Source organism: Dendrobates tinctorius, unplaced genomic scaffold (assembly GCF_039654945.1).
Source record: "Dendrobates tinctorius isolate UK_male_01 unplaced genomic scaffold, ASM3965494v1 ptg000016l, whole genome shotgun sequence".
Classification (NCBI taxonomy): Eukaryota; Metazoa; Chordata; class Amphibia; order Anura; family Dendrobatidae; genus Dendrobates; species Dendrobates tinctorius.
In genome coordinates, this window is record NW_027361684.1 from 65,745,075 (window position 1) to 65,770,775 (window position 25,701).

General features: G+C 48.8%; 2 protein-coding genes across 3 annotated transcripts in view; one reads left to right on the forward strand and one right to left on the reverse strand.

Annotated features, from left to right (window-relative positions):
- Nucleotides 1–25,701, forward strand: part of LOC141080600 (acetylserotonin O-methyltransferase-like) — a 109,091-nt gene that overhangs the window by 68,636 nt on the left and 14,754 nt on the right. The window lies entirely within an intron of this gene.
- On the reverse strand, nt 18,848–21,843 carry LOC141080599 (uncharacterized). The gene is made up of 2 exons (XM_073565934.1): nt 19,241–21,843; nt 18,848–19,025 (listed from the first exon to the last, which is right to left on the reverse strand). Exons 1-2 carry the CDS (start codon nt 21,645–21,647, stop codon nt 18,976–18,978), a joined length of 2,457 nt encoding a protein of 818 aa, XP_073422035.1. The 5' UTR covers nt 21,648–21,843; the 3' UTR covers nt 18,848–18,975.

Here is a 25,701-nt window from a genome sequence, read left to right on the forward strand (position 1 = left end):
GGCTCATCTCTGACCGTGAGTTTGCTTATTTATTTGGTACTCCGCTACAATCTAGCATTTGACTTGGCTTGTTTGACTATTCTGCTGCCACCTGTGGTAACCTCACTGATGCACTGCAGGCCAGCTCTGTTTATGTGCAGTCCTGCTTTCTCTCTACTGCCATCTAGTGGAGCATGCACCTACCTACAGTGCAGCAGTGTGATATATATGAGAGAGAGAAAAAGATTGAAAAAGCTGCATAAAAAAAGCAAAAATATTCGGGTGCAATAGCACTTTATTGAAGCCCATATGATGTGCTGCTTTTGTCTTTGAAGGACTATATATATAATATAAAATATAAGCGTCACTCTGTCCGAAGCCTTTATAGACTGTGCAAGCACGACGCGCCTGCACGGTCTGGCTTCAGATAGAATGAGTGAGGCATCATGCCGTGAGGAGTGTGTATGGCACTCAGAGATGGTGGAATGCGTATACACTGCATACCGCGATCTCGGGCGCCATACATACATACTTACCTGACCGGGAGGATCGTTGCCACGGCGCTTCTCTTTGTCCGGAGACAGGGGCAGGAGGGCGCCCGGAATCGTGCATGCGCATAGCGCAATCCGGCGCCATTTTACTGTAGACACATTTGCAGTGTGTCTTCAGCAATATAGCGTTGGACAGCGCTATGGGCATGTACTTACTCCAGCGCCACACTCCTCCCCGGCCTCCTGCAGAACGTGACAGCATGGAGCACAGGAAAGAAGGGTGAGTTTTTTTGTATGTATGCAGTTTAATAGAGGTGAGGGAGACCATACATATTAGGATAGAGGGGTGAGAGGTACCATGCATATCAGGATAAGAGGGGTGAGGGGACCATGCATACCAGGATAGGGGGGGTGAGGGGACCATGCATACCGCAAAAGGGGGGTGAGAGGATCATGCATACCAGGATAGGGGGTGAGGGGACCATGCATAACACGAAAGGGGAGTGAGGGGACCTTGCATACCACAAAAGAGGAGTAAGGGGACCATGAATACCATGAAAGGGGAGTGAGGGGACCATGCATACCACGAAATGGGAGTGAAGGGACCATGCATACCAGGATTGGGGGTGAGGGGTAGAATGTATACCAGGATAGGGGGGTGAGAGCACCATGCAAACCAGGATTGGGGGGTGAGAGGACCATGCATAGCAGGATTGGGGGGTGAGGGGTAGCATGCATACCAGGATTGGGGGGTGAGGGGACCATGCATACCTGGATTGGGGATGAGAGGACCATGCATACCAGGATTGGGGGGTGAGGGGTAGCATGCATACCAAAATTGGGGGGTGAGGGACCATGCATACCAGGATTGGGGGGTGAGAGGACCATGCATACCAGGAAAAGGGAGATGAGAGGACCATGCATACCAGGAATGGGGATGAGGGGACCATGCATACCCGGATTGGGGGGGGTGAGGGGGCCATACATATCAGGATAGGGATAAGGGGGTACCATGCATGCCAGGATAGGGATGAGGGGGTACCATGCATACCAGGATTGGGGGTGAGGGGACCATGCATATCAGGATGAGGAATAGGGTGCCATGCATACCAGGATTGGGGGGGTGAGGGTGCCATGCATACCAGGATAGGGATGAAGGATGCCATGCATACCAGGATAGGGATGAAGGATGCCATGCATACCAGGATAGGAGGGGGCAGCACATACCAGGATGGGAGACCATACACCAATAAAAATGCTCGCCACCCGGGCGTAGAACGGGTTCAGTAGCTAGTGTGTATGAGTGTGTGTGTGTATATATATATATATATATATATATATATATATACACACACACAGTACAGACCAAAAGTTTGGACAAACCGTCTCATTCAAAGAGTTTAATTTATTTTCATGACTATGAAAATAATAGATTCACTCTGAAGGCATCAAAACTATGAATTAACACATGTGGAATTATATAATTAACAAAAAAGTGTGAAACAACTGAAAATATGTCTTATATTCTAGGTTCTTCGAAGTAGCCACCTTTTGCTTTGATTACTACTTTGCACACTCTTGGCATTCTCTTGATGAGCTTCAAGAGGTAGTCACCTAAAATGGTCTTCCAACAGTCTTGAAGGAGTTCCCAGAGATGCTTAGCACTTGTTGGCCCTTTTGCCGTCACTCTGCGGTCCAGCTCACCCCAAACCATCTCGATTGGGTTCACGTCTGATGACTGTGGAGGCCAGATCATCTGGTGTAGCACCCCATCACTCTCTTTCTTGGTCAAACAGCCCTTACACAGCCTGGAGGTGTGTTTGGGGTCATTGTCCTGTTGAAAATTAAATGATGGTCCAACTAAACGCAAACCGGATGGAATAGCATGCTGCTGCAAGATGCTGTGGTAGCCATGCTGATTCAGTATGCCTTCAATTTTGAATAAATCCCCAACAGTGTCACCAGCAAAGCACCCCCACACCATCACACCTCCTCCTCCATGCTTCACGGTGGGAACCAGGCATGTAGAGTCCATCCGTTCACCTTTTCTGCGTCGCACAAAGACACGGTGGTTGGAACCAAAGATCTCAAATTTGGACTCATCAGACCAAAGCACAGATTTCCACAGGTCAAATGTCCATTCCTTGTGTTCTTTAGGCCAAACAAGTTTCTTCTGCTTGTTGCCTGTCAGCAGTGGTTTCCTAGCAGCTATTTTACCATGAAGGCCTGCTCACAAAGTCTCCTCTTAACAGTTGTTGTAGAGATCAGTCTGCTGCTAGAACTCTGTGTGGCATTGACCTGCTCTCTAATCTGAGCTGCTGGTAACCTGCGATTTCTGAGGCTGGTGACTCGGATGAACTTATCCTCCGCAGCAGAGGTGAATCTTGGTCTTCCTTTCCTGGGGCGGTCCTCATGTGAGCCAGTTTCTTTGTAGCGCTTGATGGTTTTTGCCACTGCACTTGTGGACACTTTCAAAGTTTTCCCAATTTTTCAGACTGACTGACCTTCATTTCTTAAAGTAATGATGGCCACTCGTTTTTCTTTACTTAGCTGCTTTTTTCTTGCCATAATACAAATTCTAACAGTCTATTATTCTAACAGTCTATTCAGTAGGACTATCAGCTGTGTATCCACCAGACTTCTGCACAACACAACTGATGGTCCCAACCCCATTTATAAGGCAAGAAATCCCACTTATTAAACCTGACAGGGCACACCTGTGAAGTGAAAACCATTTCCGGTGACTACCTCTTGAAGCTCATCAAGAGAATGCCAAGAGTGTGCAAAGTAGTAATCAAAGCAAAAGGTGGCTACTTTGAAGAACTTAGAATAAAAGACATACAGTATTTTCAGTTGTTTCACACTTTTTTGTTAATTATATAATTCCACACGTGTTAATTCATAGTTTTGATGCCTTCAGAGTAAATCTACAATTTTCATAGTCATGAAAATAAAGAAAACTCTTTGAATGAGAAGGTGTGTCCAAACTTTTGGTCTGTACTGATTATACAGTCATATGTTAAAGTTTGGGCACCCCTATTAATGTTAACCTTTTTTCTTTATAACAATTTTGGTTTTTGCAACAGCTATTTCAGTTTCATATATCTAGTAACTGATGGACTCAGTTATATTTCTGGATTCAAATGAGGTTTATTGTACTAACAGAAAATGTGCAATCTGCATTTAAACAAAATTTGACCGGTGCAAAAGTATGGGCACTCTTATCATTTTCTTGATTTGAACACTCCTAACTACTTTTTACTGACTTCCTGAAGCACTAAATTGGTTTTGTAACCTCATTGAGCTTTGAACTTCATAGCCAGGTGTATAAAATCATGAGAAAAGTTATTTAAGGTGGCCACTTTCAAATAGTTCTCCTATTTGATTCTCCTATGAAGTGTGGCATCATGGGCTCCTCAAAACAACTCTCAAATGATCTGAAAACAAAGATTATTCAACATAGCTTTTCAAGGGAAGGATACAAAAAGTTGTCTCAGAGATTTAACCTGTCAGTTTCCACTGTGAGGAACATAGTAAGGAAATGGAAGAACACAGGTACAGTTCTTGTTAAGCCCAGAAGTGGCAGGCCAAGAAAAATATCAGAAAGGCAGAGAAGAAGAATGGTGAGAACAGTCAAGGACAATCCACAGACCACCTCCAAAGACCTGCAGCATCATCTTGCTGCAAGATGGTGTCACTGTGCATCGGTCAACAATACAGCACACTTTGCACAAGGAGAAGCTGTATGGGAGAGTGATGCGAAAGAAGCCGTTTCTGCAAGCACGCCACAAACAGAGTCGCCTGAGGTATGCAAAAGCACATTTGGACAAGCCAGTTACATTTTGGAAGAAGGTCCTGTGGACTGATGAAACAAAGATTGAGTTGTTTGGTCATACAAAAAGGCTTTATGCATGGAGGCTAAAAAACACAGCATTCCACGAAAAACACTTGCTACCCACAGTAAAATTTGATGGAGGTTCCATCATGCTTTGGGGCTGTGTGGCCAATGCCGGCACCGGGAATCTTGTTAAAGTTGAGGGTCGCATGGATTCAACTCAGTATCAGCAGATTCTTGACAATAATGTGCAAGAATCAGTGACGAAGTTGAAGTTACGCAGGGGATGGATATTTCAGCAAGACAATGATCCAAAACACCGCTCCAAATCTACTCAGGCATTCATGCAGAGGAACAATTACAATGTTCTGGAATGGCCATCCCAGTCCCCAGACCTGAATATCATTGAACATCTGTGGGATGATTTGAAGCGGGCTGTCCATGCTCGGCGACCATCAAACTTAACTGAACTGGAATTGTTTTGTAAACAGGAATGGTCACAAATACCTTCATCCAGGATCCAGGAACTCATTAATACCTACAGGAAGCGACTAGAGGCTGTTATTTTTGCAAAAGGTGGATCTACGAAATATTAATGTCACTTTTATGTTGAGGCGCCCATTCTTTGGCACCTGTCAAATTTTGTTAAAATGCAGATTGCACGTTTTCTGTTAATACAATAAACCTCATTTGAATCCAGAAATATAACTGAGTCCATCAGTTATTAGATATATGAAACTGAAATAGCTGTTGCAAAAACCAAAATTGTTATAAAGAAAAAAGGTTAACATTAATAGGGGTGCCCAAACTTTAACATATGACTGTGTATATATATATAATTTTTTTTTCTCATATTTGTTTTGTGTGTGTAAACATTATATTTGAACATGGTATCTGGATGATATATATATATATATATATATATATATATATATATATATATATATATATATAAGCGAGAGCGCTCTGGCAAAAATTAAGAGACCACTGGTTTCACTACATGTCTGTCAGCCATTCCATTCCAGTGTTAGTTGAATTCCAACCAGAGTGCTCCTCATTCTACTTAATGTGCTTCTGAATTGATGATGACCTGAACCAAATCTTATTTAACGAAGGAAAGTATAAAAAAAAACCCTGCTGTGGTGTTCAAAATCCTCTTGCAATAGGACAAGCTGGATGGCCAAACAAGTGCTAGTAATATCCCAAAAGTAATAGGAATGAAAAAATTACTTTTAACCATGTCAAAGGAGTTGAAAAGAAAAGTTTTGAGTGAGGAAAAGAAGGTCTCAATTCTGGCTTTACTAGCAGAGGGATACAGTGAGCGTCATGTTGCCTCCATCCTTAAAATTTCTAAGACGGTACTCCATTACAGCAAGGTTAAGCAGCAGACATTAGGGACAACGAAGCTACAAACCGGCAGAGGGTGAAAACGACTCTCCACTGACCGGGATGACCGTTATCTTATTCGAATGTCACTCAGCAACCTCAAGATGACATCAAGTTACCTACAAAAGGGGAATGGCAAATGGCAGCTGCGGTAAAGTGCATGGCAAGAACAGTTTGTAACAGGCTCCTAGAGGCAGAGCTCAAGTCATGTAAAGCTGGAAAAAAGCCTATCATCAATGAGAAGCAATGGAGAGCCAGGCTGAAGTTTGCCAAAAACCATAGGGATTGGACCATAGAGGACAGGAGTAAGGTAATCTTCTCTGATGAGTCTAATTTTAAACTTTAAAAAGGAGAAAACGGAGTAACTGATACAAAATATATGCAAAAGTATAAATTTTATTAATACTCACATCAAGTGCTGACAAGTATACAAGTTGACTAAAATAGGGGGGATAAGCCCCAATGATACAACAATCAGGACAGACAAGGACAGGGTAAATAAAATGATACCAGTGCTCGAAATCTACATGGCACAACGTTCAGTCAGCCCATGGGCATTGCACATAACAGACATGTGTCTAATGGTAAAAGATAGTCAAATATGGCATACTCAATTAAATGTGTATTGTACATAGTTGTACATGTCTAGAGCGCCAAAAAAAAAAAAAAAAAAAAAACCATCCAGAGGGGTCAATGTGCAAGTCCAATGGACACTGAACATAAATGAATCAATGACATGTGGAAGGATTCTTACATAGTAAATAACATATGTATCAGCATATCAAAACTGCGCAATTGTGCCAGAGAGAACCCGGGAGACGACCCGCCATGTAGATTTCGAGCACTGGTATCATTTTATTTACCCTGTCCTTGTCTGTCCTGATTGTTGTATCATTGGGGCTTATCCCCCCTATTTTAGTCAACTTGTATACTTGTCAGCACTTGATGTGAGTATTAATAAAATTTATACTTTTGCATATATTTTGTATCCGTTACTCCGTTTTCTCCTTTTTAAGATTAGCTTATGGAGTGGTAATCCATGCACAAGGCGTTTTTGGACCATGGTCACCGCCTTGTCTCGTTCTCTGATACTGGGCATTATCATATATGTAATTTTAAACTTTGCCCAACACCTGGTCATCTAATGGTTAGACGGCGACCTGGAGAGGTGTACAAGCCATGGTGTCTTGCACCCAATGTGAAATTTGGTGGTAGATCGGTGATGATCTGGGGATGCTTCAGCAAGGCTGGAATTGGGCAGGTTAATCTTTGCGAAGGACGTATGATTCAAGCCGCATACAAGGTTATCCTGGAAAAATAGTTGATGACTTCTGCTCTGGCAATGTTCCCCAACTCTGAGGACTGTTTTTTCCAGCAGGACAATGTGCAATGCCACACAACTAGGTCAATCAGTCTGTGGATGAAGGACCACCACATCAAATCCATGTCATGGCCAGTCCAATCTCCAGACCTGAACCCCATTGAAAACCTCTGGAATGTAATCAAGAGGAAGATGGATAGTCACAAGCCATCAAACAAAGAACTGCTTAAATTTTTGTACCAGGAGTGGCATAAGGTCACCCAAAAGCAATGTGAAATACTTGTGGAAAGAATGCCAAGATGCATGAAAGCTGTGATTAAAAATCATGGTTATTCCACAAAATATTGATTTCTTAACTCTTCCTGAGTTAAAACATTAGTATTGCTGTTTATAAATGACTATTAACTTGTTTTCTTAGCATTATTTGAGTTCTGCAAGCACTGCATTTTTTCTTATTTTGACCATTTCTCATTTTCTGGAAATAAATACGAAATTTAGTGCTTGGAATTTGGGATACATGTTGTCAGTAGTTTATAGAATAAAAGAGCATTTTACATTTAACTCAAAAATATGCCTATAAAGAGAAAAATTAGACAAACTGAAAATTTTCAGTGGTCTCTTAATTTTTTTTATATGTATGTTGGTTGTGCTTTCACACTCATGGTAGCATGAGACGGACTCTACAACCCACACAAGTGACTCAGGTAGTGCAGCTCATCCAGGATGGCCCATCAATGTGAGCTGTAGCAAGAAGGTTTGCTGTGTCTGTCAGTGTAGTGTCCAGAGGCCGGAGGCCCTACCAGGAGACAGGCCAGTATACCAGGAGATGTGGAGGGGGCCGTAGGAGTGCAACAACCCAGAAGCAGGATCGCTACCTCCCTCAGTCTTTGCGCAAGGAAGAACAGGAGGAGCACTGCCAGAGCCCTGCAAAATGACCTCCAGCAGGCCACAAATGTGCATGTGTCTGCACAAACGGTTAGAAACCGACTTCATGAGGATGGTATGAGTGCCCGAAGTCCACAGATGGGGGTTGTGCTCACAGCCCAACACCGTGCGGCCCTCCAAAGAAATGCCACCCCACACCATTATTGACCCACTGCCAAACCAGTCATGCTGATCGATGTTGCAGGCAGCAGATCTCTCTCCACGGAGTCTCCAGACTCTGTCACGTCAGTCACATGCTCAGTGTGAACCTGCTTTCATCTGTTAAGAGTGTGGGAGAGAGGGTCCCCGTCGAGTGTCCGGGTCGGCGGTTGGTGCACTAGGGATGGAGATTGTCAGGGACAGAAGGGTAATAGCTGGGAAAGATAGACAAGAAGATGCAGTACCTAGAAATAACCACAAGATGGCAGGGGGGAGTAGTTCAGGGCTCAACAGCAACTTAGAGATAGGAACCCAGAAGGGGAATTCCCGGGACAATGAGTCAGCAGACAGACACGGAGGCAGTTGGAGACGGTGGGAGCGACTGTCAGCAAGTGTAAATTACCAGGGCGAGATGAGACGCTTACCGAGGAGTTCAGGGGGACGGCACCAAGACAAGCAGCCGAGACCTGTCGCCCCGCTCCAGCCCGTGGCCGCTGCCGCCTCCACACTTCAGCCAGCGGCAGCAGCCTACCCGCGGTCACCTGCGGCCGCTGCCTCCACACTCCAGCCCGTGGCCGCTGCCGCCTCCCCACTTCAGCCAGCGGCTGCAGCCTACCCGTGGTCACCCGCAGCCGCTGCCTCCACGCTCCAGCCCGCCACAGCCGTCCCGCTCCCACCAGTGGCCGCAGCTGGTACAGTGCTGTTGGCGGCCACAGCCCCGCCCCGGTCCACACCAGGGGTCGGTCCTCTGCTGTTTGCGAACTCCCCGTCGTAGCCGTTAGCTGCGCAGGTGGCCTGCCATTTGCCACCCCTCACCACCGCCGCTTGCCCCAGTCTGGGGACTGCGGCCTATCCAGCCAAGGACTCCGCCGAGGCCCGCGGGGCCCCCATGTCATCAACGCAGCGGAACGCGCGAAGCTTTCGTCAGCGCCTCAACAACTGGGCCCAGCAACTCTTCCGTCGAAAGGTCACCATCTCGGCGAGGGACGTCGGGACAGCTAAGTAGACTTTAGACTTAAGGACCCGTAGTCGGCCACACCGCGGCCCTATAGTGACCGGCCGTTGCCGGGAGTAGTCGTGTTCTACATTACCGTGTTTGCTTGTTTAGAGCCCCTGTGTGGGCAACCTGTGTTACCCCTGTTTTGGTGATCAGGTAGTGACTGAGGGAAGTCCCCTCAAGTCCCATAAACGAATCTTTAAAAAGCACTGTAGTTGTCTCGTGACTCGACGCTGCATCCTCCGTATCTGCTAGTACCACATTTGGCGTAGTCGAGCGCAGATGGCGGTGCGCCTGATCAGAGTGGGGTTGCGGCCGCTGCCGATGGCGGGGGACCCCGCTCCAGTATCTCTCTGGGGGCCTTGCTAAGTAACCTGCCCCGGTTTTCTGGCACCGATGTGCTGTTGTGGAGCTGGACAGAACTGATGCGGGGCCTTTTCCGCATGCACCCCATGACCCCCGATTTAGAGGCTGCGGTAGCCCTTATGGCGCTGGATGGAGGAGCCCGTAAGTCGGTAATGTTGAGACCCCCAGGGCGTCGTAATACCTTCGCCAGGGTCTTGCAGATTCTGGAAGAGACCCACGGGGACCCAACAGACGTGGGGGAGTTGAGGACCCGGTTGTTTAGTCGGATGCAGGGGGAGGGGAGACCATCACCCAGTATATGAACGCCCTCCAGGAGTTACACACCGCCATAGAAAGGAAGGACGGAATGGGGGTGGGGCCCATCGACATTACCCTGCGTGACCTGCTAGTGACTGGACTCCGGGACCCGCTAATCAAGCAGGCGTTGCGGGAGCAGATCCGAGTGAACCCACGTTTAGCCTTCTCAGAGGTAGGGAGTCAGGCCCGGGTGCGAGAGCAAGAGCAGGGGATGACGGCTCCTGTGGGAAAGGTCCAGAGCATGGAGTCTTCCGTAAGTGTTGTCGAAGAACCCCAATGGATTGCGGAAATGAGACAAGAGCTGAAAAGCATCCGGGGCGAGCTGGCCGAAGTAAAGAAGAGAACGGAGCCCGCACCCGGTCGGCTCAGCTACAATCCCAGGCCCAGGGCCTCCCCACCCCGGTGCTATGAGTGTGGGGAATTGGGTCACTTTGCCCGGGAGTGTCCGCAGTGAGGGAAATACCCACCTCGGCGGGCATTAAATTAGAGGGCTCCGGGCATGGGGGACGTCGTTTGGAGCCAGAAGCCACAACAAGGGGTGGTGGAAGTCCCAAAGAATTGGTCACTACATGCCCAATACACTGTGTTCCAAATTATTATGCAAATGATATTTTTCTCTGATTTTCCTAAATAGTCGGTACAAATGACAGTCAGTCTAATAAAAGTCATCACCGGTTAGAGTATACATCAAATTTTCTTGAAGAAACCTCCCAATAATAACAGTATAATCTCCAAAATGAATAAAAACTCAAATTGCACTGTTCCAAATTATTAGGCACAGTAGAATTTCTAAACATTTGATATGTTTTAAAGAACTGAAAATGCTCATTTGTGGAATTTGCAGCATTAGGAGGTCACATTCACTGAACAAAAAGGATATTTTGGAGTTAAATAGCTTAACAGGCCAAGTTACAAGTTAACATAGGAACCCTTCTTTGATATCACCTTCACAATTCTTGCATTCATTGAAATTGTGAGTTTTTGGAGAGTTTCTGCTTGTATTTCTTTGCATGAAGTCAGAATAGCCTCCCATAGTTGCTGTTTTGATGTGAACTACCTCCCACCCTCAGACATTTTGCTTGATGATACTCCAAAGGTTCTCTATAGGGTTGAGGTCAGGGGAAGATGGTGGCCACACCATGAGTTTATCTCCTTTTATGCCCATAGCAGTCAGTGACTCAGAGGTATTCTTTGCAGCCTGAGATGGTGCATTGTCATGCATGAAGATGATTTTGCTCCTGAAGGCACGTTTCTGCTTTTTATACCATGGAAGACAGCTGTCAGTCAGAAACTCTATATACTTTGCAGAGGTCATTTTCACACCTTCAGGAACCTTAAAGGGCCCTACCAGCTGTTTCCCCATGATTCCGGCCCAAAACATGACTTCTCCACCTCCTTGCTGACGTCGCAGCCTTGTTGGGACATAGTGGCCATCCACCAACCATCCACTACTCCATCCATCTGGACAATCCAGGGTTGCTCAGCACTCATCAGTAAACAAGACTGTTTGAAAATTAGTCTTCATGTATGTCTGGGCCCACTGCAACCATATCTGCTTGTGAACACTGTTTAGGGGTGGCTGAATAGTAGATTTATGCACCACAGCAAGGCTTTGAAGGATCCTACACCTTGAGGCTCGAGGGACTCCAGAGGCACCAGCAGCTTTAAATATCTGTTTGCTGGTTTGTAATGGCTTTTTAGCAGCCACTCTCTTAATCCAATGAACTTGCCTGGCAGAAACCTTCCTCATTCTGACTTTATCAGCAAAAACATGTCTGTGCTCAATCAACTACAAATCTCTTAACAGTACAATGATCACGTTTAAGATTTTGGGAAATATTTAATGTTTTCATCTCTTGACCAAGTCATTGCACTATTTGATGCTTTTCAGCAGCAGAGAGATCCTTTTTATTTCCTAAATTCCTTGAAACCTGTGCCCTGCTTAATAATGTGGAACATCATTCTTAAGTAGCTTTCCTTTAATTGAGCTCACCTGGTAAACAAATTATCGCAGGCATTTGAAATTTATTTCAGTGATCCAAAGAGCCCTGATACACAATACCATCTATGAGTTTATTTGATAAACAAAAAATTACATCTTTATGACACTTACTGTAAATCCAATTTGCATAATAATTTGGAACACAGTGTAGTATGGGCCGAAGTTGAGGGTCGTGCGGTGCGATGCCTGGTGGACACGGGGTCACAGGTGACGACCATGCCGGCAGCATTTCCCGGAAGCGGCCAGGCCCCAGTGGGGGCCCATGATACGACTAGTGGCCGCAAACCAACTGCCGGTACCTGTCGCTGGAGTGGTGTGGCTGCAAATGACCTTATGCGGTAAACCCCTCGGCCGCCGGGGAGTGGTCCTGACCTAAGGAGAGACTAATGACCGTCATCCGGTCATCTTGGGCATGAACGTACTGCGGGAGTTCGGCAATCTGCTCCTCAACGATTCCATGGAGGAGACCCTAAGTCAGTGGGGTTCTCGCACGGCCCAGGGGCAGGTCTTCCAGCGGTTGGTGCGGGAGGCGCGAGTGCTCCAGGAGTGTCAGGAGGTTGAGGTCCTGGGCAAGGTCATCGCACCGGCGGCCCCTCCGCTTCTGCTCCCTCCGGGGCAGACAGTGGTGGCTCTGCCGATCCGTGCCCTGATACCACTGGAGGGCGTTGAAGTGCAGGTGGAGCCATGTTACACAGAGCGCCTACACCCTGGCATCCTGGTGGCTCGCTCCCTGGCCACCGTGCGGGAAGGGATTGTCTTGGTACATTGTGTCAACCTGGAAGATCAAGATGTCACCCTGAAGCCCTGGGCCGAAATGGCCAAGCTGGTGAGGCCATTGGAGGAGATGCTGCCGGACCCCGCTGTCCAGCTGAGGGCACAACCCGAAGACCCCTGGACAGTAGCGGTGCGGATCCAACAAGCTGCCACACCCTCGGCCCAAGAAAAAGGTCGGGTCATCCTGGAAAGAATGCGGGCCGAACTCTCCGGCCTAGCGCCGGCCCAGCTTCTCCAAGTAGAGACACTTATTGGGCAATTTCACAGCGTCTTCGCCAGCCACGAGGATGACTTCGGATGTACCACAGCCATCACGCACGGGATCCCCACAGCAGGAGCAGCCCCCATCCGGGAGTGTTATCGGCAAATACCACCGCAGCTATATCAGGAAGTAAAGACTCTATTAGCCCAAATGCTCCGGAAGGGGGTCATACGGGAGAGCCAAAGCCCCTGGGCGGCCCCTATAGTCCTGGTTCGGAAGAAAGATGGTACGCTGCGTTTTTGCGTGGATTACAGGAAGTTAAACGCCTGCACCATCAAGGATTCATATCTACTGCCCCGCATTGAAGAGTCTCTGTCCGCTCTGGGGAACGGAACGTACTTTTCAACCCTTGACCTAGCCAGTGGGTACTGGCAGGTGCCGATGTCGGAAGAAGATAGGGCCAAGACGGCATTCATCCTTCCCATGGGACTGTTTGAGTTCAATCGAATGCCGTTTGGGCTGGCCAACGCCCCCGGAACTTTCCAGCGGCTGATGGAGCAGTGTCTAGGAGACCTCAACTTTGAAGCCACGTTGATCTACCTAGACGATATTATCATCTATTCCTCCACGTTTGAAGACCACCTGAAGCGGTTGGGACAGGTGCTCGGCCGGCTGCAAAAGTACGGGTTAAAGGTGAAGCCCCAGAAGTGCCACCTGTTCCGCACCCAGATTGAGTACCTGGGGCACACCGTCTCGGCGGAGGGCGTCCAACCCTCTCTGTGAAAGGTTGCTGCCATCCAGGGGTGGCCCACCCCCGAGACGGTGAAGGACGTGCGGGCCTTCTTGGAGTTGGCCGGCTACTACCGTCGGTTCGTGAAGAACTTTACACGCCGAGCTCGAGCCCTGCAAGACCTGTTGAAGGGGGCTCCCGCTGGGGCGAATGGACGGAAAATCCAGTGGCAGCAACCGCAAGAGGAAGCATTTCAAGATCTCAAGGCTGCTCTCTCGGACGCCCCAGTATTGGCATATGCAGATTTTTCGCTGCCGTTCATCCTACATACCGACGGGAGCCTCCAGGGACTAGGAGCTGTGTTGTCACAGGTGCAGAACGGCCGCGAGAAAGTGATCGCCTACGGTAGCCAGTCGCTGCACGACTCAGAACGTAACCCGGACAATTACAGCTCCTTAAAGCTCAAGCTCCTCGCGGTGGTGTGGGCAATGACGGAGCGGTTCGCAGAGTACCTGGCGGGCTCCGAGGTGGTAGTGCGGACCGATAACAACCCGCTAGCTCATCTGGAAAATGCCAAACTGGGGGCCCTCGAGCAACGGTGGATAGCTCGGATGGCCAAATTCAATTATAAGATCATTTACAAACGGGGAGCTGAAAACGTACACGCCGACGCGCTCTCCAGAATCCGACACACTATCCCAGGGAGAAGTCGAGATGACGAGTTGGAAGCAGATGAGACGCCGTTCGCCCTCCCCACTACCGTACCGGCAGTCCACACGCAAGAAGCGCCTCATCCAGGACCCCTAAGAGGGATGCTGGAACAGCCCCGTGACAACTGGATCCAGCAGCAACAGGAGGATACAGAAATTGGACTCCTGTGCCGATGGGTGGCCACCGGCAAATTGCCCACGGGCTCACAAAGGCAGACTTTAACCCAAGATATGTTGCTAATGTTACGCCAGTGGGAAAAGCTAACCATCAAAAAGGGACTCATATCGAAAAGCCTTGTCGCGAACCACGTCAGCTACAATATGGCAGGTGATCGTCCCCGGGGCCCATCTCAACCAACTGGCCCGGGAAGCCCATGAGAAGGGGGCTCATTTTGGTGCACAAAAGACTTTACAATGGCTGCAGCAGATGGTGTACCACCCACGCTTACACGCTGCGGTAGAGGAAGTTTGTCAAACCTGCCGCCCGTGCGAGCTCTCTAAACCCCCCGCACAGCGGGCCCCGGTGCAAACTATTGTAACATCAGCCCCTCTGGAGCTTCTTACGGTGGACTATCTGACCATAAGTCCTGCCTCTCAGGGGTATGAACATTGCCTTGTTATGGTGGACCACTTCACCAAGTTTGCCGTAGTGACCCCCACTCGAGACCAAACAGCAGAGTCAGCCGCCTATGCGATTTGCAAGAACTTTATTCAAGTGTACGGTTGTCCACAACGAATACATTCGGACCAAGGGGCGTGCTTCCTAGGAAGAGTCATAGAAGAACTACATCATCTTTACGGTATTGATAAATCATGGACTATGCCATACCACCCGCAGGGAAACGGAGCCTGCGAATGATTCAATCGAACGCTAATCCAAATGCTGCGCACCCTGAAGAGCGACCGCAAGGCCCGCTGGCCTGAATATGTCCCTGAGCTGGTGTGGGTATATAATAACCGGGTGCACCGAGTGATTGGTTACACCCCCTACACATTGCTGTTTGGACGGGAAGGCAAAGGAATCACAGAAGTAGCGTTAAACCCAGAGGAACCTCTACCTTGGACCGGAGTGTCCTCGTGGGTCCGAAACCACCGGCACCGGCTGCAGACCCTCCACCGAATCGTTCATACAAAGCTCCAGGATCTAGAACACCCGGGGGCAGCACTGCCCCCACCGATTGACTTCCGAGCTGGAGATCGGGTACTCGTACTAGATCAGCGCCCCCAAAACAAATTAGAATCACGGTGGGAGGAGACCCCGTACAAGGTGTTACGCCGGATAAGTTCCGACGGGCCTGTGTACGAAATACAATTGGAAAGAGATGGTACACCTCTCACTCGTACTGTGCACCGAAATATGTTGCGGCCCTGTGCACCGAAATATGTTGCGGCCCTGTGCGTCCACTGATCCCATGCGACCCGAGCCGACCACTCAGGCCCCCGACCCCCCGCCAACGGTCTGGGACCTGGACGGCGAAGAAGACTTCCCAGCCACATCCGCAGGCCCTCCAAGTAGTGACATTATAGCAGACCCAGTCAGCCTGCCAGAATCGACCCATCCACCACCCCAGAGAGCTCCACCCCAGCCGAACTTAGACGCTCCAAGCGGTCAACAGCTGGCAAACCCCCTGAACGTTACCAACAGGACCAGTTCGTATGGCGACAAGAACTGTCATCTCCAAAGACTAACTCGGGTCTACGAAAGCCCTCGCCCGAGGACTGGCGAGCATACAGGGTGGGGGAGTGTGGGAGAGAGGGTCCCCGTCGAGTGTCCGGGTCGGCGGTTGGTGCACTAGGGACGGAGATTGTCAGGGACAGAAGGGTAATAGCTGGGAAAGATAGACAAGAGGATGCAGTACCTAGAAATAACCACAAGATGGGATGGCAGGGGGGAGTAGTTCAGGGCTCAACAGCAACTTAGAGATAGGAACCCAGAAGGGGAATTCCCGGGACAATGAGTCAGCAGACAGACACGGAGGCAGCTGGAGACGGTGGGAGCGACTGTCAGCAAGTGTAAATTACCAGGGTGAGACGAGACACTTACCAAGGACTTCAGGGGGACGGCACCAAGACAAGCAGCCGAGACCTGTCGCCCCGCTCCAGCCCATGGCCGCTGCCGCCTCCACACTTCAGCCAGCGGCTGCAGCCTACCCACGGTCACCTGCGGCCGCTGCCTCCACGCTCCAGCCTGTGGCCGCTGCCGCCTCCCCACTTCAGCCTGCGGCTGCAGCCTACCCGTGGTCACCCGCAGCCGCTGCCTCCACGCTCCAGCCTGCCGCAGCCGTCCCGCTCCCACCAGTGGCCGCAGCTGGTACAGTGTTGTTGGTGGCCACAGCCCCGCCCCGTTCCACACCAGGGGTCGGTCCTCTGCTGTTTGCGAACTCCCCGTCGTAGCCGTTAGCTGCGCAGGTGGCCTGCCATTTGCCACCCCTCACCACCGCCGCTTGCCCCAGTCCGGGGACTGCAGCCTATCCAGCCAAGGACTCCGCCGAGGCCCGCGGGGCCCCCGTGTCATCAACGCACCGGAACACGCGAAGCTTTCGTCAACGCCTCAACAACTGGGCCCAGCAACTCTTCCGTCGAAAGGTCACCATCTCGGCGAGGGACGTCGGGACAGCTAAGTAGACTTTAGACTTAAGGACCCGTAGTTGGCCACACCGCGGCCCTATAGTGACCGGCCGTTGCCGGGAGTAGTCGTGTTCTACATTACCGTGTTTGCTTGTTTAGAGCCCCTGTGTGGGCAACCTGTGTTACCCCTGTTTTGGTGATCAGGCCGTGACTGAGGGAAGTCCCCTCAAGTCCCATAAACGAATCTTTAAAAAGCACTGTAGTTGTCTCGTGACTCGACGCTGCATCCTCCGTATCTGCTAGTACAACAAGAGCACAGGACACCAGTGGCAAATTTGCCAATCCTGGTGTTCTGTGGAAAATGCCAAGCATCCTGCATGGTGTTGGGCTGTGAGAACAACCCCCATCTGTGGACGTCAGGCCCTCAGACCATCCTCATGGAGTCAGTTTCTAACCGTTTGTTTGGAGGTCATTTTGCAGGGCTCTGACAGTGCTCCTCCTGTTCCTCTTTGCACAAAGGTGGAGATAGCGGTCCTGCTGCTGGGTTGCTGCCCTCCTACAGCCCCCTCCACATCTCCTGGTGTACTGGCCTGTCTCCTGGTAGCGCCTCCAACCTCTACGCAGACAGACACAGCAAACCTTCTTGCCACAGCTCGCATTGATGGGCCATCCTGGATAAGCTGCACTACCTGAGCCACTTGTGTGGGTTGTAGAGTCCGTCTCATGCTACCACGAGTGTGAAAGCACATCCAACATTCAAAAGTGACCAAAACATCAGCCTGAAAGCTTTGGTACTGAGATGTGGTCTATGGTCCCCACATGCAGAACCACTCCTTTACGTATTGAGGGTGTCTTGATAATTGCCAATAATTTCCATCTGTTGTCTATTCCATTTGCACAACAGCATTTGAAATTGATTGTCAATCAGTGTTGCTTCCTAAGTTGACAGTTTGATTTCACAGAAGTTTGATTTACTTGGAGTTATATTCTGTTGTTTAAGTGTTCCCTTTACTTTTTTGAGCAGTATGTGAGTAATATATCTATATATAAATATATATATATATATATATATATATATATCTACTAGATGGAAGCCCAATGCTATCGCATCGGGAGGGTGATAATGTCACGATGGGGGCAGGCTTTGCACCGTTGATAATCTCTCCCCCATGTGCTCACCCACCTATCCACTTTTTCTTTCCGAGTGAGTGTGAGTGTGTGTGTGTGTATGATGTGTACGGCGTATAGAGTGTGTATGTGGTGCGACTGTGTTCCGCTTGTGGTACCGCGCAATAGGTTGGTACCAGCAGCAGTTTCCATATTGAGACACCCATCACTTGGGTGTCCCAATATGGCGGTCGGCAAACTTCCTTCGCTTGGAATTCTGGGATACGGTGACATCTGGACAGAACAGGAAATGAAAACATTACAAGGCAATTATATATATATATATATATTGTAAGGATTCGGACTCGCTTAGGTGCGGCGGGAGTCAAACATGAGGCACGTTCCTTTAAAATTTCACAGGGTTTATTACTCCATAAACCAGAGACAGCACATGAACAGTCCTTAGCTGGGCTGTGTTCCCTCAGGTCCTGTGCACACAGGTCAGGGCAATGTCCAGAGCAGCGCTCTATCTGCAGCCGCAGACACAGGAAGGCTTCTCCTTCCTTGGAACACAGACCACTCTCTGTAGTGTTGCACCTGGACACATGGAAGTCTGTCCACACTCTGCCAGACTTCCTCACAGTCTCTCTCACATGTACCAAACACCTTAATTACATAGCCCTGTAACCACACCCATAGGTGAGGTATGGATCACATGAGCTGGTCACATGGTCAGGACTTCACCACAGGTCCTGAACATACACATATCTTCAGGCAAAACGGAGTACATTCCGCACCCAGTGCACTAAATGACATCTTTAGTGCTCATGTACACTATAGGCAAAATACTCCGGGTTGCATCGCAGGGAGCATCCCTCCATGTGACATATCTCCCATTAACCACGCGATCACCTGTCACACCACATATCCCCCTCCTCTGCCTAAAGCCGTGGGGCTTGGCACTTTCTATTACTCGACCAGAGATCCTTCTCGGTCGTCTCTGCCAGTCAAATCGTCTATCAAAGTCAGGCCCTGCTAGTGAACTCTTCAGTAGGCGTCCCTTATCCGACTCTGTCTTGTTCTTTGATAAAGATGGGCCCACGTCAGACCACCCGCATCCCTGGCGGTCAGTATGGTGTTGCGACTCCCTTGCCCCCATACCTCTTGTCTGGACTGACTCTTTGTCACCACGTCTTCTACAGGGTCTCCTGCCTAGGTCACTCAGCTCTGAGCTAACTGAGGCATCACTACTTCCTCTTCCATCAGGCCACCTACTGTCCTCTCTCTGCTGGCTATTTCTCCTAAGGTCTATAAGGTCCCGAGAGCAGCCCTTCCATTTATCTCTATGTACTCTCTTATCTCCATCTTTAGGACTTCCAGTCTTAAGTGAACCTCTTTGTCTTTCTATACCGCGAGTTGAAGGAGGCGGCCATCTTCTTTCCATTTCCTCCAGCTCTCTACTGATCTGCTTCCTCTCAAGTCTTAGCTGCTCTACTTCTTTCAGGTATGACACGCGATACTCCAGGAGCATCCGGATATTCCCAAGTCTCTCCATGGACCTGACAACGAGGAATGGAACCATCCCATCTTCACCCTTGTCCTGGGTTTCGTCATTAGCCGGAATCCTCACTCTCATCACGCCAGACCTGTTCACCATGTCCTGCATCACTTTCCCAAACCTTCCGATGACTTTCCTCACCAGACCTCCGGGCACTTGAATGATGTCTTCTGCAATGCCCTGCTGACTTTGAACTTTCCTCGCACACTCTAGACATCGAGCGGCTTCTTTTTTTCCCAACAGGATCATCTGCCTTGTGCGGAGGCATTGTAGAGGCATATCCCTCAGGATAGTAACCCGCTTCCTTGTGACTTCCTTAGATGACAGTATGACCAGCTGCTTCGTCTCTGGTGCCCAGATCACACTACATGCTTCTATAGCCTTCCTAAAGGCCTCATGCACACCTTCCTCAGCACAGGCTTCCTGCATGTCTTCTGGTACATCAATTACAACCTTGAAGGTCGTGGACTTGCTCTCACCCTGAACAGATGGCTCTGGGTTCCCTACGGACACTTCCCTCAAGATATCTGTCACGATTGGATGACTGTCTTGTGCAGCCCTTGGCTCACCATCTTCCTGAGATTTACAGTCTTCAGGACCCTTTTCCAAGATGGGCTTTGGCAGTTCTGCCTTGCTATCAGGCGGGCACGGCTGCTGTACGTCTTCGCCCATCCACTTCTCCCGTAGAAGACCTTTTCCTACTCCACTGAGTTCTTGCAGAACTTTATCTCGCTCCTCTGCCAGGTAGCGACGCTCATCCTCTCTCCTGAGAATCTCCTGTTGATACTTCTCTTGGGCCTCTCTGAGCACCTCCATATCTTCCAACAGGGTCTTGTTCATGGTTTTACACGCTGACAGGTGACCTCTGAGCTCAGAGACTTCCTTCTCCAGCTCATCCACTCTGTGCTCAGTCACTTGTCTCAGTGCTTTGCCTGCCAAGAGCTCGGACTCTAGGTGGTGCAACCGCTCCACCTGCGCGGAGTTGGCGACTTCCAGACTCGCCACCTTCAGACACTCCCTCGCCAGCTGCTGACACATCTCTTCGCGCCCTTGCTCCAAGTCTCGTAGGTGCGCTTCTACCTGGTGCAAACTGTCATTACACTGGATTCGTGCTTCTGTCTGACAAACACTGTCTTCAGCCCTAGTGGTTGCTACTGGCAATAACATATTACAGTCACGCCTGGTACCTGTGTCACACCCCACCGCATGGGAAATGTTCATGTTGCTCTCTGTTCGGGTGTCAGGTCCACTCTTTTTAATTACCACACCACTATCAGTCTCTCTCTGGTACCCGTCAGGTGACATCATGTCTGTAAGTGGGGCCGACGCACTGTTCTCTCTGGTCATGTTTAACTTAGGCCTGTCAACTTTAGGAGGCGGACTTTTAACACCATTTCCTCCCATACACATTATATCAACAGACACTTCTCCTTTTGTCCACCAGTCCCACAGGGCTTCTAAGTCCCGCCCTATTACCATAGTATACTGTAAGTCTGGGTCTACTGTCACTACATGGTACGTGGAACTCTCAGTCGTGTCAATGTAGAGGTATGCTGTCAAAAGTTCTTTATCGTCCCCACCAAAGCCATTCACTCTCGTCACCGTCCCAGGCGACACAGAACGTCCAGGAGTGGTTTTTAGCACAGATACCGGACTCCCAGGGTCTATCAATCCCATCACCCGTTCTCCATCCAGCCAGAAGGGGCACTGTAGTGTTGGTTCACTGACCGAGCTACTCACAGTCGTCTCATCTCCCAGCCCACCATCCGTCATGTCACGAGACGTCAGGTCCGTAAGTTGGGCAGATGTCCTTCTCCTTCCGGTCAGTTCTACCTCTGACCTGTCTACGTCAGGAGCCGTCACTATCTTAGTGTCCGCTGGCCCCACAGTCGAAACATCTCCATCGTCCGACCAAACGTCATCAAACAAAACAAAGTCCCGGCCCCTCTCCCAGGCATAGACTAAGTCCCGTGGTATCCCTCCCCCTTGGCACTCACCACCTTTGGTCCCCTCAAACACTACTCTGTCTACTGCATAGTTCACCATGACCCCGTGTTTACAGCGAACCCTGACGTTTTTCTCGGACAGAGAGAAAGTGAGAGGAGTTCCTGTCAGAGTCACCTGATTCTCTGATTCCAGCCGACCAAAGGCTCCTTCCCGGTGCAGCATCACTGTACACATCTGTGGCCCGTCATTACTACCTGGAAAGGATATTCCACATTCTGGAAAAGACCTGCACATACACTGCGGTACTCCAGACGTACCTACTGAGTCACCCAGTGCTGTCACTTCTTCAAACTTGGCCCCTTTCTGGACCACCACCCCGCTTTGGGTTGCCGCCCCCTCCCGGGACTCCACCCCATTTTGGGTTACCACCCCAATTTGGGCCACCGCCCCCTTTGGGGACTCCACCCCTTTACGGGCTACCACCCCGATTTGGGCCACCGCCCCCTTTACGGGCTACCTCCCCGATTTGGGCCAACGCCCCCTTTTGGGACTCCACCCCTTTACGGGATCTCCCCATGTCTGTCCTGCAGAACCTCTTAGGCCACAGTTCACACAGTACAGTTTATGCCTTTTTCTGGTACTGGCCCTTTAAGCACGACACCACACCAATTCCTTCTGGCACTGCCCCAGCTCCTGCCGTCGCTCACAAGCAGCTGCTGGTGTTTCTGCAGCTCCTGCTGCGTCATCTTCGAGGACCCGCCGATCCACCGGAAGCCACTTGTCACCCTCAAAGATAAAAAAACCACAAAAGCGCGCCCATAGGGCCTTACCAGTGCAGGTATAATGGGTATAAGGACATAATACAGGGTACTCACCCTTAATAGTTGTGTAAAGCCACAACTACTGTATCCGCTTAGTCATATGCCATAAAGCTGCAGCAGGATGGTGTAGACAGACAGCGTCTGCTACCAATGCTCAAATAGGAGATCCCAAAAAGAAAAAACATCAGGTCCCCGCGCTGCGAGACCTTCGTGAGCGTACTGAGCCACAGCAAGCACTTTCAGGATTTTTTTTTTTTTTTTTGCAGAGAAGCGAGGAAAAGGGAAAAAAAAAACACAAGCACAGTCTCTCACTGACTCTGGTCAGTGCAACACGGATTCCTGTCCGTTGCCTGCTGGTGTCAGCCACACAGGTTCTCGGGTACCTCTTCTCCTCATAGGCATCCCACAAATCTCCATACAGTCATTTCCTCTGACCTCGGTCAGTATTACTCACGATTTTCCATACCGTCTGTGCTCCTGGGAATCGCTGCCCACAGTCTGTCACCAATTGTAAGGATTCGGACTCGCTTAGGTGCGGCGGGAGTCAAACATGAGGCACGTTCCTTTAAAATTTCACAGGGTTTATTACTCCATAAACCAGAGACAGCACATGAACAGTCCTTAGCTGGGCTGTGTTCCCTCAGGTCCTGTGCACACAGGTCAGGGCAATGTCCAGAGCAGCGCTCTATCTGCAGCCGCAGACACAGGAAGGCTTCTCCTTCCTTGGAACACAGACCACTCTCTGTAGTGTTGCACCTGGACACATGGAAGTCTGTCCACACTCTGCCAGACTTCCTCACAGTCTCTCTCACATGTGCCAAACACCTTAATTACATAGCCCTGTAACCACACCCATAGGTGAGGTATGGATCACATGAGCTGGTCACATGGTCAGGACTTCACCACAGGTCCTGAACATACACATATCTTCAGGCAAAACGGAGTACATTCCGCACCCAGTGCACTAAATGACATCTTTAGTGCTCATGTACACTATAGGCAAAATACTCCGGGTTGCATCGCAGGGAGCATCCCTCCATGTGACATATCTCCCATTAACCACGCGATCACCTGTCACACCACAATATGTACATATACAGTATACAGCTCTGGCAAAAATTAAGAGACCACCACATTAAATCCCTGTCATAGGCAGCCCAGTCTCTAGACCTGAACCCCATTGAAAACCTCTGGAATGTAATCAAGAGGATGATGGATAGTCACAGGCCATGAAGCAAAGAACTGCTTACATTTTTGCGCCAGAAGCAGTGTGAAAGACTGGTGGAAAGTATGCCAAGACGCATGAAAGCTGTTTTTAAAAATCATGGTTATTCCGCAAAATATTGATTTCAGAACTCTTCCTGAGTTAAAACATTAGTATTGTTGTTTCTAAATGATTATGAACTTGTTTTCTTTGCATTATTTGAGGTCTGAAAAAACTGTTTTTTTTTATTTTGACCATTTCTCCTTTTCAGGAAAAGAAAAACTGAAGCTATTGCTTGTAAATTCGGAGACATGTTGTCAGAAGTTTGTAGACTAAAAAAACAATTTACATTTTACTCAAAAATATACCTATAAAGAGAAAAATCAGACAAACTAAACAATTGGAAGTGGTCTCTTAATTTTTGCCAGAGCTGTATATATATATATATATATATATATATCTAATATATATATAAAGCTCAATGTGGGTGTGTACGTATGTATGTACGTATGTATATATGTCCGGGATTGGCATCCGCACCGTCGCAGCTACAGCCACAAAATTTGGCATCACACGTCTGGACCCTGAGAGCGTCATAGGCTATGTTGTGAGGCTAAATTTTAACCCCGCGCGTTCCAATTCACCAAACAATTTTGCCCCTATCTACATAATGGGGGAAAAGTGAAAGGAAAAGTGTTGGAGGCAAATTGACAGCTGCCAGATGTGAACGAGGGGGACTTAAAGAATGAGAGCGATGGCGCCAAACAGTATGTGCAAAAGGAAAACAGTATTCAGCTCACCTTTTATTCGCTCATTGTGAACCTTGAATGTCTCTGAGCACGGACACGTCTCTGTCAAAACGTCCTTGTAACACTCCAAAGAAAGAAAAGTCCAGCTCCAAGAGGTGAAATACAAAAAATTTATTTAATACCATTAAAAAATGGCTGCTCTGTAAGCGTTTCGAGCATGATCTGCTCTTAGACTCAGAGTGACCACTCTGAGTCTAAGAGCAGATCATGCTCGAAACGCGTACAGAGCCTCTTTGGACTATCCCCTTACGGTAATCGCTTTTGGGCATACCGATTTTTTGATCACAAGCAGCCATGTATTCGTTTTTTAATGATATTAAATACATTTTTTGTATTTCACCTCTTGGAGCTGGACTTTGTTTTCTTTGGAGCCAAACAGTATATACCGTACAGTTGCTAAGGTGGGGCCCTGACATGGGATACTCACCACACATGGGAATATGAGCACACACACAAATTGCGCCACACACTACCACCTGCTTCAACACATATACCACCCTCAGCACACATTTCACCACACATACACCAACCTCGCCACATAAAAGTCGAAACACAAAAGTCACCACTCAATACTCACCACGCTGTCCCAGAGCTGTTTAAAAGATGAAAAATGAGCTGTGATTGGTTGCTATCAGCAACAGTTTTCTTTGTAGACAGTTGTGGTAACTGAGGCCTATTATTCTTATCATTTCTATGGTGTTATCGTCCTTCTGTAAAGCTGGAAATACACAGACTGCAGGGGTAGCCCAGTATCACACAGGATAGGATTCGATACACGGCTCAGCAGTCAGTATCACACAGGATAGGATTAGATACACAGCTCAGCAGTCAGTATCACACAGGAGCGGATTTGACACGTGGCTCAGCAGGCAGTATCACACAGGATAGGATTAGATACACACCTCAGCAGTCAGTATCACACAGGATAGGATTAGATACGCAGCTCAGCACACAGTATCACACAGAATAGTATTAGATACACGGCTCAGCAGACAGTATCACACAGAATAGGATTAGATACATGGCTCAGCAGTCAGTATCACACAGGATAGGATTAGATGCACCGTTTTTATGTGCAATATAATCATTATAATTTGCTATAACTAACCACGGTTGGTTACTATGCCCAGGCAACGCCGAGCTCTTCAGCTAGTGTATGTATGTATGTATGTATGTATATATATATATATATATATATATATGTATATGTATAAATATTAGCTATGAACCCGTTGTATGCCCGGGTGGTGAGCATTTTTATTGGTAAATGGTCTCCCATCCTGGTATGTGCTGCCCCCCTCCTATCCTGGTATGCATGGCACCCCTTCTTTCCTATCCTGCTATGCATGGCCCCCTCATCCCTATAATGGTATGCATGCCCCCCTCATTTCTATCCTGGTGTGCATGGTACCCCTTCAACCCTATCCTGATATGCATGACCCCTTCATCCTTATCCTAGTATGCATGGTCCCCTCATCCCTATCCTGGTATGCATGGTACACCATCCCTATCCT